The 13,235-nt window shown below is 43.7% G+C and overlaps 1 protein-coding gene across 1 annotated transcript in view; it reads left to right on the top strand.

The window, feature by feature from the left end:
* Window positions 1-6: 6 nt before the first annotated feature.
* KLHL42 (kelch like family member 42) overlaps window positions 7-13,235 on the top strand; it is a 25,794-nt gene continuing 12,565 nt past the window's right edge. Inside the window, exon 1 of the mRNA XM_021711881.1 lies at window positions 7-660. Coding sequence (XP_021567556.1) covers window positions 74-660 — 587 coding nt within the window. The 5' untranslated portion in view covers window positions 7-73. The remainder of the gene's footprint in view (window positions 661-13,235) is intronic.

The following is a 13,235-nucleotide window of genomic DNA, read 5'->3' as shown; positions in this document are numbered from 1 at the left end:
CGCCGGCGGGGCCTGCGAGGGCTGGCCCCTGGGCGCGCGCGGGGAGGACAGCGAGGTGGAGGAGGACGAGGAGATGGACGAGGTGAGCCTGCTGTCCGAGCTCGTGGAAGCGGCCTCCTTCCTGCAGGTCACGTCCCTGCTGCAGCTGCTGCTGTCCCGGGTGCGGCTCAACAACTGCCTGGAGATGTACCGCCTGTCGCAGGTGTACGGGCTGCCCGACCTGCAGGAGGCCTGCCGGCGCTTCATGGTCGTCCACTTCCACGAGGTGCTGTGCAAGCCCCAGTTCCACTTCCTGGGGTCTCCTCTCCAGCCTTCAGGGGACATCGGCCTGAAGCAGAGGCTGAGGGAGGCCCGGATGACGGGGACTCCTGTCCTCGTGGCCCTGGGGGACTTCCTGGGGGGACCCCTGGCCCCGCACCCCTACCAGGGGGAGCCCCCGTCCATGCTCAGGTACGAGGAGATGACTGAGCGTTGGTTCCCGCTGGCCAACAACCTTCCTCCCGACCTGGTGAATGTCAGGGGTTATGGGTCCGCCATCCTGGACAACTACCTCTTCATAGTGGGCGGGTACAGGATCACCAGCCAGGAGATCTCCGCTGCGCATTCCTACAACCCCAGCACCAACGAGTGGCTCCAGGTGGCCTCCATGAACCAGAAGAGGTAAGCACCCCAGCAGAGTGCTGCTTCTCTCTCATCGCTCGCATGTTCATTAACTCATTCCCCTATGTTTACGGAGCAGTCACGGTAGGTTGTGCCGAGGTGGGAATGGCATCTTCAGGAGTGTTGCTGGCTTTGACTCTGGCAGAGTTCCCAATGAACTAAGGACTTGCAAAGACAGGCCCCAGTGAAGGCACCTAGCTGAGTAGTTTTTACAGGTATTGTGCCTTTGGGCAAAACTGCTTTCTTTAAGTTGTTTTCTTTTCCTAGAAGGGTACTTTAAAATAAAACGGCTCCTTTCCTTTTCTTTTTTTTTTTGTACCTTTTTTTTTTTTTTTTAGTTTTTAGGATCTGATCCTAATTATAGTGTGACACACCAGACAGAAACCTATAACACTGACTTTGGGGATATTTTTATTGTCAGTGACTTTGGGGTGCCAATCCACACTTGGGGTGCCAATCCAATCCATGATCAGAAGATAACCCCTAGAAAGTTATTAATATTTGCCATGTAGGATTGCCTTTCTTATTTTTTTATTCTCTTTTTTGCTTCTTACTTCCTTGCCGGACAGCCATCATCACCAAAGCTTGAGCCTGGCAGTGGTGAACTGCAGAATTGGAATATTTTCATCCACCCAGCCTTCTCCCTTCCCATCCTGCAAATCCCTCCCACCATGAACATGAGTGACTTGAAGAAAAAGAGGAGATTGGGGAAGTAGGGAAAAGAGTGAAGAAAGGAATATGAAAACAAGACAAGGAGCAAATGAAGGAAGAGATGGTAGGAAGTGAAGATAGGCGAGCCCAGGAGGCCTCAGAGCCATTCAGAAGTGGGAGGGAATCAGCATACCCCAAGAAAGGACAGGAATACCCTTTCCTCCCGTCCACCTGTTTCCATCTCTAGCCTGAAATGTGGAGCAAGGAGTTGGAGGACTCAGCTAGGCAAAGAACATCTTAACAGTCATGGGGAATTCTTTATACATATTTACTCGACTTGAGGCTTCTCCTAGGCTAGGGGTTATTTGGGGAACACTGGCTTTGCTTCTAAAATATAAAATTTGTTTTGAAAGTGCATTTTTTCTGATAAAAATAATATATAGTTATAGAAAAATGGAAGAGGAATAAAGGAGCAGAAAGACTATCACTCCTACTCCCTACTCCTAGAGGCAATAACTACAGTGGCCAGCCCCCGACCCCTGTTTTTTTTTTTTTGAGATGGGCATTTCGCTCTGTACCCCAGACTGGAATGCAGTGATGCGATTATAGCTCACTGTAACCTCGAATTCCTGGGCTCAAGCAGTCCTTTCACTTCAGCCTCCCAAGTAGCTAGGACTACTACAGGTGTGTGTTACCATGCCTAGCTAATTTTTAAATTTGTTTGTGGAAATAGGGTGTTTCTTTGTTGCTCAGGCTGGTCTTAAACTAACTCCTGGCCTCCCAAACACCTGGAATTACAGGCATGAGCCACCACATCTGGCCCCAGCCCTTTTTTAATGCATCATTGTGATGATAATCATATTTAAAATTTGGTATCAGAAGTGTTATTTTTAAGCAGATTCTGAGAGCTGCAGTTGACTCAAAGTAACATTGAATGGTTACAGGTGGTGCTCTGATCAGGGATGGACGTCCAGGGTTCTCACTCTTCATGTACAGGTGTCTCCAGCTACATCAGTTGGTACTCAGCATGCCATCCTTGGCTCCACAACTCCTCACAGAATTCTTCATTTTTCTTCACAAGTCTTAGTCTTTTTTTCCTAGGAATGCCCTTTCTGTCCTTTAAAAAAAAAAAGCATTCAAGTAATGCATGAATATACGCTTCTTAGAAAAACTGCAAATGACACAAAAACCTATAGAGTAAAAAGCATGTCTGCCTTCAGAGGGTACAGAAAAAAAAAGCATAAGTGTATATACAGACGTGTTTATGCATTATAAGTGTATAAACATGTTTGCGTTTATAAATTATATATATCCTTAAATACAGTTCATTCTTAAAACAGCAGTGGGTCAGGGGCACCAACTCCCACATAGTCAAAAATTCGTATAACTTTTGACTCTTCAAAAACTTGACTAATAGCCTGCTACTGACTGAGTCTTACCAATAACAGTCAACCCATATTTTGTATAATATATGTATCCTATATTGTATTCTTATAATAAGGTAAGCTAGAGAAAAGAAAATAAGAGAAAATACTTTTTTTACTTATTAAGTGGAAGTGGGTCATAAAGGTCTTCACCCTCATCATCTTGACGTTGAGTAGGCTGAGGAAGAAGAGGAATAGTTGGTCTTGCTTGTCTTAGGGTTGGTAGAGGAAGAAGAAAATTTTATAAGTGGATCTGCACAGTTCAAACCCATATTCAGGGGTCAACTGTATAAGTATGTTGATAGTGCTTAGCAATGGGGGAAAATAGTATATATTCATGTGCATGTGGGGGTGTGTATCACCTTATAATTATTTACTTTTACTCTAAAATTGATTAGGTTATGGCAATCATTAGGACACTTGATATTTTCACTTAGTAGTATGCTGTATCTAAGAGTTTTTTACATCAACAAATGTAGATCCATCTCACTCTTGTTAATGGCTGTGTAGCATTACCATAATGTAATTAGCTTTTCCCTTTTTTGTGAACTTTTAGGTTACTTCCATTTGCCATTATAAACAATGCTGTATTGAATATCCTATAATATGTATGTGTATCATAGTAAGCATTTGTGAGTTAGTGCCATATGTAAAATTCCTGGCATTCCTGTGCAGGTAGGGCAAAATGTATGCACGTTCTACATTTTGGTAAAGCCAAGCACAGTGGTGTGTGCCTGTAGTCCCAGGTACCTAGGGAACTGAGGCAGGAGGATCACTTGATTCCAGGAGTTTAAGGCTGCATTATGCTATGATTGTGCCTTTGAAAATAATCACTGCACAATCCAGCTTGGGCAACACAGGTCCCATCTTTATACAAAATGTAAAAATAAATAAATAAAATTTGGTAACTGTTGCCAAATTGCCCATCCAAAAATTGTTCTAATTTCCTCTCTTCAACAGTGTTTGAACTTGCCAGTTCCTTATACTCTTGCCAAGATAGTATCATCTTCTTTTTTCAAAAAACCTAATGGCCAAAACAGTGGTGTGATTTTCCCTGATTAGGAGATTATTCTTGTTATATGTTTAGTGGCCATTTTGTATTTCTTTTCTTTTTTTTTTGAGTTGAAGTCTCGCTCTGTCGCCCAGACTGAAGTGCAGTGCCAAGCTCCTTGTCCCTGGCAGCCTCGCCCGGCTGGGCTCTGGCGATCCTTCCGCCGCCGCCTTCCGAGTAGCCGGAACTACAGGCGTACTACCACGCCCGGCTAATTTTGGATTTACTGTAGAGACGAGGTTTCGCCAAGTTGCCGGGGTGGGTCTTGAACCCGTGGGCTCAGGCAATCCACTTGCCTTGGCCTCCCAAAGTGCTGGGATTACAGGCTGAGCCACCGCGCCTGGCAGATCATTTCTTAAAAATGTATTTTATTTTTGAGTCTGGCTCTCACTCTGTCTCCCAGACTGCAGTGCGGTGGTAGCATGGTCACAGCTCACCACAGCCTCGAACCTCCTGAGCTCAGGCAATACTTCCACCCCAGCCTCCCCAGTAGCTGGGACTGCAGGTGCAGGCTGCCACGCCTGGATAATGAAAACAATTTTTAAAAAAATGTATTTATTTATTTGAGTTGGAGTCTCACTCTGTCGCCCAGACTGGAGTGCAGTGGCTGCTTCCGGCGTCTTGCTGGGCTCCGCGATCCTTCCGCCTCAGCCTTCCACGTAGCCGGAACTACAGGAGCGCGCTACCACGCCCGGCTTTTTTTTTTTTTTTTTTTAATTGTAAGAGATGAGGTTTCGCCAAGTTGCCCAAGCGGATCTCGAACCCGCGGGCTCAGGCAACCCACTTGCCTCGGCCTCCCCAAGTGCTGGGGATTGCAGGCTGAGCCACTGAGCCCGGCCATTTCTGGCTTCGGTATTTCTTCATTAATATTTCTACCTCTGGCGCCACTGAGCCCGGCCGCCATTTGTATTTCTTTTGTAAATGGTCTTTGCCCGTTTTTAAAAAATTGTCTTCTTCATATTCATTTTAGATGTATATATGTATATCGATATTAATTTCTTCTCTGTTATGTAATATTGCACATGTTTTCCCCTGCCTTTAGTTTTCTGTAGGATTCAAAAATGAAGCCCTGGGGCGAGTGGCGGGGTGGGCGGGAGTAATGATGAACCAGAGAGCTCCTGCTCTAGGCAAAGAGGGCTCCCCTTCTCAGCCTCAGCTGGTAATTCCCAAGGAAAAGTGAGGAAATGGTGTTGCCAGACATCCAGGTAGCCCCAATTTTTTTTTTTTTTTTTTTGAGTTGGAGTCTCACTCTGTCACCCAGGCTGGAGTGCAGTGACACGCTCACAGCCACCCCAGAGTCGACCTGCTGGGCTCCGCGATCCTTCCGCCTCAGCCGGCCAAGGAGCCGGAACTACATACAGGCGCGCGCTGCCACGCCCGGCTGTTGGTAGCACCATGTTTAAGTGCTGGCAACTTACTCCGTTTAAAAAACAATCAACAACAAAATCTTGTAGACCAAAAAAAATGCAACCAAGCCCTGGCCTTGTGAGCCACCAGTTTTGGATTCAGGTTTATAGTGTATTCACCCATGAAGAAAGTTTCCTTTTTTTTGGCGTTGGATTTGTCGCTGTATCTTATGAGTTTCCACGTGGGAAAGGCTTCTCCAAGCCAAGAGTATAAAAATAACTAATCTGTTTCATGTTCTGTTACTTTTATAGTTTTGCTTTTCACATTTAGATCTGAATCTGCTCTAGATTTATTTTCATATAAGGTATAATGTAAGGTTATAACATGTTTTTTCCTAAATGCCCCAACAGCCCTGATCCTTCTCACCATGATTTGCAAAAAGTTATCATATGCTAATTTTCCTGTTTCCAAATTGGCAGCTTGACCATGACTGCATCAGTGACATTTTTAAATTGTAGCTTGGCACTAAGATGTAATGGCAGTGGAAAAAGTAAAATAAAATTATGATAGTTTGGAAATATATATATATATATATATATATATATATACACTTTTTTTTTTTTTTTTTTTTTGAGTTGGAGTCTCACCTGTTGCCCAGGCTGGAGGGCATGCTCCGCTCCAGCCATGGCCACTGCAGCCACAACCTGCTGATCTCAGGCGATCCTTCTTTATTGGCCGTCCAAGTAGCTGGAACTACAGGCGTGTGCCACCACACTCGGCTAATTTTTTTGATTTATTGTAGAGATGAGGTCTCCCAAGTTGCGTGGGCTGGACTCGAACCTGTGGGCTCAGGCAATCCTCTCACCTCCACCTCCCAAAATGCTGGAATTATAGGCATGTGCCACTGTGCCTGGCCTGGTAATATTTTTTTACTTGTTGGTTACAACTGAGACCCCTTTTATTTTATTTTGTTTTGTATTAATTTTCTTGGCTATATTTTGCACATTTTCTCCTTCATAAACTTTAAAATCAGCTTGTGAAATCCTGTTGGAATTTTGATTGGGGTTACACTGTATTTATGGGTTAATTTAGAGGAGGAGTCACAGTTTTATAATACCTTGGATGCAGAAAAATGCCTTGTTTTTGTATGCATTTGTGTTTTTTGGCCCTTCAGAAAAGGTTTCCTTTTGTATCTTCATATTGTCTGTTTTTTTGTTTTTTGCTAGGATTATTCTTAGGTATTTTGTACTTAGTTTTTTTCTACACAGATACTTCCATCATGTTTTTTAATTGGTTATAGATGCTCAACTGGAAATTGTACCCTTCCCTCCTTTGCGCTTTGTCTTGGGTCTGGCGTCATCTCTCTTAGCAGTTCCTTCATGAGCTCTGGTTTGGGCTGAATGTTCCAACTCTGTGCTCCTCTGGCGTCTCAAGCACACGCCCACCTGGAGTTGAAATTCTGTTTATGTCGTTTCTCTTGATCGAACTAGAACTTAGTCCATGCTTCTGTATACTTCTACTGCAAACGAGATGGCCAATGAATAATAGATGCTTAAAATACATGGGTGTAACTTTTTAAATTATGGAATATATTTTTACATTATTATAATAAAAGTGAATGTTTAATTTTATATTTTGATTTATTTGTAACATTATAGTGAACATTTTACCTTCTAACATTCATTATAGAGTAGCCCCAAAATAACAATAAGATAACATTTTTTTGTTTGTTTTGTGTCTGAGTCTCTGTTGCCAGGCTGGAGTGCAGTGACATTATCCCAATGATCACTCAACCTCCTGAGCTCGGACAATCCTTCCACTTTAGCATCCCCAGTATCTGAGACTACAGGTGTGCACCATCACACCCAGCTAATTAAAAAAAAATTTTTTGTGAAGTTGAGGTTTTGCTTTGTTGCCCAGGTTGATCTAGAACTCCTGAGCTCAAGCAATCCACCCACCTTGGTCTTCCAAAGTGCTGGAATTACAGGCATGAACCATCATGCCCAGCTAAGATCCATTTAATCGAACACTTAAGTCTGCATTTGGTACTGTTATTACTGTTTGCACATTATTATTTCACTTATTCTTCATGAGAGCTGTATTAGGCAGGTTCCAATTTTACAGAGGCAGCAAGTGAGGCACAGAAAAGTTAGGCAAATTGCTTAAGGATGTATAACTACGGTAACCAACACGTAAGTATCCATCAGGTAGTTATAACCACTTAAATTGTTTACAAGTTTTGACTTACAGATTTGCAGTGGCCATCTCATGCAAATTCCATCCCCCCCTTTTTGAAACAATTATTGCCTTCCAAGAAACAGGGCACAGGTATTTTGTGGAAGTATAGTGCTTTTCTTTTTTTTTAGATTAGAAAATATAGTTTATTTAAAAGCAGATTAGAGAGAGAGAGAAAGAAAGAGTGAGGAGATTCGCCTCCCCAAAGTAGGAAAGAGGAGTCAAAGCTTCGGTACTGCTTTTCAAAGCACCATCATGTGTGTCTCAGCCTCACCACGGCCTTTAGGTCTAGCCTTCTTCTAGTCACTTTTGGTTATACAGAAACAGATGACACAGCTACTGTCCTCAAGGAGTTTAAAGTGGAGTTTAGATGATGACACAAGCAAAAACGAAACCTAGCAGGGGATTGTTCCTGGATAATGCATCTCATACAGGTTCTGCATTGAATGAAACTTGGAACCTTGAGTAAGAAAGGCAGATTTTGGCCTTTCTCCCTCTGTTGTCCAGGCTGAACAGAATTTCACATCTATGGTGATTTACCTTTGTCAGAGACTGTCTTTGGGATGTGACAGTCCTTTTACTTGACAAAAGGGTCAAATATAGAGCAGCTCGCTTTTCCCAGGGAGTGGACACTGCAGTGATCCAGAATCTGAAATGGCAGGAACTCTGGAATTGAGAGATTTTATAAAACCTTTTGCACCCTGGAGAAAATAGTGCTGAATGACTAGGAATGGGTAAAAAAAGAAATGTTTTGTGCTGTGCCTACATGCTTACAAACGGCAAAATGAGGACATAGCACTCTTTGAGGGGGCACTTTGAAGTCCAAGTGTGCAATAATACCTGATGTTGTGAACATGGGTTTGATCTCATGGTTGTCAGGATATAACTTCATGTGTAACAGCTGTGTGACCACAACATTCCTTGCTTTCCCTCCACTTAAATGAATGATAATGTGCAGGAACTGGCCACTGTTGCTGCGGTTGGTTCATGAGTGTTCCCCTTTTCCAAAGCTGTCTCTAGTCTCCTCCATTATCCTGCACTTTTGCTCTGAAAATGGAGTTGGGGTGAGTCAATCAGGTATTGTTGTACACTTGGACTTCAAAGCGCCCCCTCAAAGAGTACTATGTCCTCATTTTTCTCATTTTTCTGCTTTTAAGCATGTAGGCACAGCACAAAACATTTCTCTTTTTACCCATTCCTGGTCACTCAGTACTATTTTCTCCAGGGTGCAAACGGTTTTATAAAGTCTCTCAATCCTAGAGTTCCTGCCATTTTGGATTCTGGATTCCTGTGTGTGAATACAGCAAGGCTGGGAGAGACAGCAGTTGTCTCCTGGCAGAGTTGGAATCACAGCTGTCAGCCTTAGCTTTCCCTGAGCTGTCCCTTATCCTCTCAGGTAAAGCTGAACATTTATGGAACATTTCTAGATGTCCTCTGCCGTTTATCTTGCCTTGGAGCCCATGAATAATGAAGGAGAGAAAACTGTTTGTCTTTTCACCTCCTCCATACCAACTTAATTTCGGCCAACAGTTTAAATGGCTGCTTGTGTCTTTGCTTTTTGAGTTTCTCAGAGGTGGTAGCAGGTAGCTACAATGGCTACTTCTGTTTTCTAATCTTTCCCCTACTCCCCTTTCTAGTCCCTGGGGGAGGTGAATACATAGGGAGATAGCAGAAGGTAAGCAAAGGTCAGGGAAAGCGGGGACAAAAGGACCAGACTGTTCAGTCATCTCCTGAGTGGCTGAGAAAGGGTTTCTCAGTGAGGAAACTGAGGCTTGGTATGTTTAATTACCTACCACATAATCACAGAGCTGGACTCCAAGCTACTCAGACCTCATGTCGTCCTGCCTTCCTATGGTTGTATATAGCTACTGTTAATCACTAATATCCATGCACTGGTATTTGGCATGTTTTGTGTTACTTAGCTTTTAAAGATTTAAAGAGTTTTTTTTTTTTTTTGAGTTGGAGTCTCACTCTGTCACCCAGACTGGAGTGCAGTGGCCGCTCCCGGCCACCACAGCCTCGACCTGCTGGGCTCTGGCGATCCTTCTGCCTCAGCCTTCCAAGTAGCTGGAACTACAGGCACGCGCTACCCCGCCTGGCTGATTTTTTTTATTTATTGTAGAGATGAGGTCTCGCCAAGTTGCCCAGGCGGGTCTCGAACCCGTGGGCTCAGGCAATTCACTCACCTCAGCCTCCCAAAGGTGCGGGATTACAGGCTGAGCCACCGAGCCCGGCTTAAAGAGTTTTTTAAAGCCAGGCACAGTGGTGTGTGACTATGATCCCAGCTGCTTGGGAAGCTGAGACAGGAGAATTGCTTGAGCTCAGGAGTTTGAGGCAGCAGTGAGTTATGATCACGCCACTGTATTCCAGCCTGGGTGACAGAGTGAGACCTTGTCTCTTTAAAAAAAAGCTTTTAATTTATTTTTATAAGTGAAGTTGAATTTTTTGTTTTTTGAGTTGGAGTCTCACTCCTTCAACCAGACTAGAGTGCAGTGGCCGCTCCCGGCCACTGCAGCCTCAACCTGCTGGGCTCTGGCGATCCTTCTGCCTCAGCCTTCCAAGTAGATGGAACTATAGGTGCCTGCTACCACGCCCAGCTAATTTTTGATTTATTGTAGAAACAAGATCTTGGCAATTTGCCCAGGCTGTTCTCGAGCCCACTCGCCTTGGCCTCCCAAAGTGCTGGGATTATAGGCTGAGCCACTGAGCCTGGCCTAAAGTTGAAATTAAATTACTGTTTTGACCAGGTGCAGTGGCTCATACCTGTAATCCCAGCACTGTGGGAGGCTGAGGAGAGAGAATTGCTTGAAACCAGCCTAGGTGAGACCTTATCTCTACAAAAAATTAAAAAAAATAAGCCGGACATGGTGGCATATGCCTGTAGTTCCAGCTAATCAGGAGGCTGAGGCAGAAGGATTGCCTGAGCCCAGGAGGTTGAGGCTGCAGTGAGCCATAATTGTGCCACTGCTTCCAGCCTGCAGGACACAGTGCAACCCAGACTAAAAAAGCAAATAAATAATTTGCTGTTTTATCTCATTTTTCTCACTTGTATTTCTATATATGGCAAATAAATCAAGCATATAGCTATGACAAGTGGCTTGTTATTTGGTTTAAAGATTTTTCTTTTTGCCTCCTGAATGTAGAATGTCCAGGATCAGTATCAAGAAACCACTGCAGAGATGATGAATTTAAAAAGTGGTTGGTAGCTTGGATTTATACCTTTACCATTCAGCAGGAGAAGAGTTATTTTCAGAAAGTTGGAAATGAGGCGCTAAGTGGCGAGCGTTTGTGGATGAGAGAGCACTTTGTTCCAAGTTCCAGAGCATGCCATGGCCAGTGACTGTTGCGGTTGACAAGTGAGAAACCGACCCTCCCAAGGTTAAGAAACGTAGATTCATGACACATGAAAAAGCATATTCTATTATGCCAGTAGAAAATGACTTCTTTCTACTGGTGTTATCTTTTTCAACTCTTACTGCTTGCTAGATATTTTGCTCTTAATCTCTACTTCACAGATGGGAACACTGAGGCACAGATAAACTGATGCAGTAGTTTGTCCAAGTTCACACAGTTGTAGAGTGGTGAGTCTGAGAGTTCCCATGCAAGTCTGAACTCATAAGGCTTAGCAGTATGCTAAGGGTTTTTAGGCGGCAATTTCATCTTAAAACAAATTCAGCTTTAAAAAGTGTTTCTCTTCAAGTGAATCTGAGCATGTTGGGGTCTGGAGAGATGGAATTGTTTACTTTTAATGGCCTATTCATTCAGCCTCAAAGAAGCTTCTTACATGTTTGCTTAGGATAAATGATTATGCTGGATAAATACTAAAAACTGTTTTGATCTTATGAAATTTACTATCTGTGTACTTTTGGGGTACAAAAACAAATTGTGGGTTGGTAAAATTTAGTGCTTATTTACAAGCTTTATTTCCTTTGGTTCCCCAAATTTTCACACACAGAGTGAGCATCGTGGTCAGATTTTAAGGACCACTGGCAGCAGGAAAGGTAAGCAACATGAATTGGGGACCCCCCAGTAACTGCCACCCTGGAGAAGTCTGTGGCATGAAACAGTGAATGGCTGGCTGGCTTTAGTGGACAAGACAAGGCTCTTGATGAAGAGTACTCTATTCATTCTCTGATTTTAGAGCAAAACAAAAAAAAAGCACATTTAAATAAAAACATTACAGGAACCTTTAAAAAAATCTTAATCTTTTTAGTACGTGGCTATTACAAATATATTTTCTATAACATAATGCATCAGTGTTTATTGAACACCTGTTAGGATATCAAGTATGGACTACTGTTCATTTTCATTGATTCATCCTTTTTTTTTTTTTTTTTTTTGAGTTGGAGTCTCACTCTGTCACCCAGACTGGAGTGCAGTGGCCGCTCCCGGCCACCGCAGCCTCGACCTGCTGGGCTCCGGCGATTCTTCCGCCTCAGCCTTCCAAGTAACTGGAACCACAGGCGCACGCTACCACACCTGGCTCATTTTGATTTATTGTAGAGATGAGGTCTCGCCAAGTTGCCCAGGCGGGTCTCGAACCCGCGGGCTCAGGCAATCCACTGACCTCAGCCTCCCAAGGTGTGGGATTACAGGCTGAGCCACTGAGTCTGGGTGATTCATCTTTCAATGTATATATTTTAAATTTTAATTTTTATAGAGACAGCATCTCTCTCTGTTGCCTAGGACGGTCTCAAACTCTTGGTGTCAAGTGATCCTCCTAGCTTGACCTCCCAAAGTGTTAGGATTGTAGGCATGACCCACCACGCCAGGCTACACTGCTTCTTTTTAATGTAGCCTCTTACATACTTTTTGTTGTTTGTAGTCTCTACCTCCATTCTTTCTTAGGATATTATTATTTTTGAAAAGATCATTATGTTGGAGTTAGTTGGAATACTTTTCTGTGGAGTACTTTCTGCTAAACTGTTCAATCATCTCTATCACCTTGTGATGGACATTATCCCCATTTTAGAGATGAGGAGGTAAAGTGGTTGGGCTACAGTCAGACAGATTATCAGCAGAGCTGGGACTAGAACTGGAGTCTCCTGATTTATGTTCAGGCCTTTTTCTCTTACATCATGCTGCTGCTTGTACTCTTGTAAACTTGTGACTGCACATATAGCAGACTCCCAAATGTTTATCCTGCCTGCTTTCAAATGATCAATGAATCTTTGTATGCTACGCTGAAACAAATTAATTTTATCTTACTTTTCAACTCAAAAGTCATGAGACTTACCTAGCCCATGAGCAGCTATTAAAATTTTTTATTTTTTAAGTTTTTGAGTAAAGGTCTCACTCTGTTGTTCAGGCCGGATACAGTGATACCATCAGGACTCACTGCAGCCTTGACCTCCTGGGCTCAAGTGATCCTCCCACCTCCACCTCCGGAGTAGCTGGGCTCACAGGTGTGCACCACCACATCCAGCTTATTTTTTAGAGCTGAGGTCTGGCTGTGTTGCCCAGGCTGGTCTCAAACTCCTGGGCTTAAGCAATCCTCCCGCCTCGGCCTTTCAAAGGACTATCATTACAGGTGTGAGTTACCGTACTTGGCTAAGCATTTAATTTTATACTGAATATGGGATTGGAAACTTGTGCATTTCTCTTTTTTTTTTTGAGTTGGAGTCTCACTCTGTCACCCAGACTGGAGTACAGTGGCTCCCGGCCACCGCAGCCTCAACCTGCTGGGCTCCGGCGATCCTTTCGCCTCAGCCTTCCAAGTAGCTGAACTACAGGCACGCGCTACCACGCCTGGCTAATTTTTTGATTTATTGTAGAGATGAGGTCTCGCCAAGTTTGCCCAGGTGGGTCTCGAACCCGCGGGCTCAGGCAGTCCACTCACCTCGGCCTCCCAAAGCGCTGGGATTACA

This window comes from Carlito syrichta, unplaced genomic scaffold (assembly GCF_000164805.1).
Source record: "Carlito syrichta isolate Samal-C Ts95f unplaced genomic scaffold, Tarsius_syrichta-2.0.1 Scaffold86271, whole genome shotgun sequence".
NCBI classification, from domain to species: Eukaryota; Metazoa; Chordata; class Mammalia; order Primates; family Tarsiidae; genus Carlito; species Carlito syrichta.
This window is presented reverse-complemented; position numbering and strand designations above follow the sequence as displayed.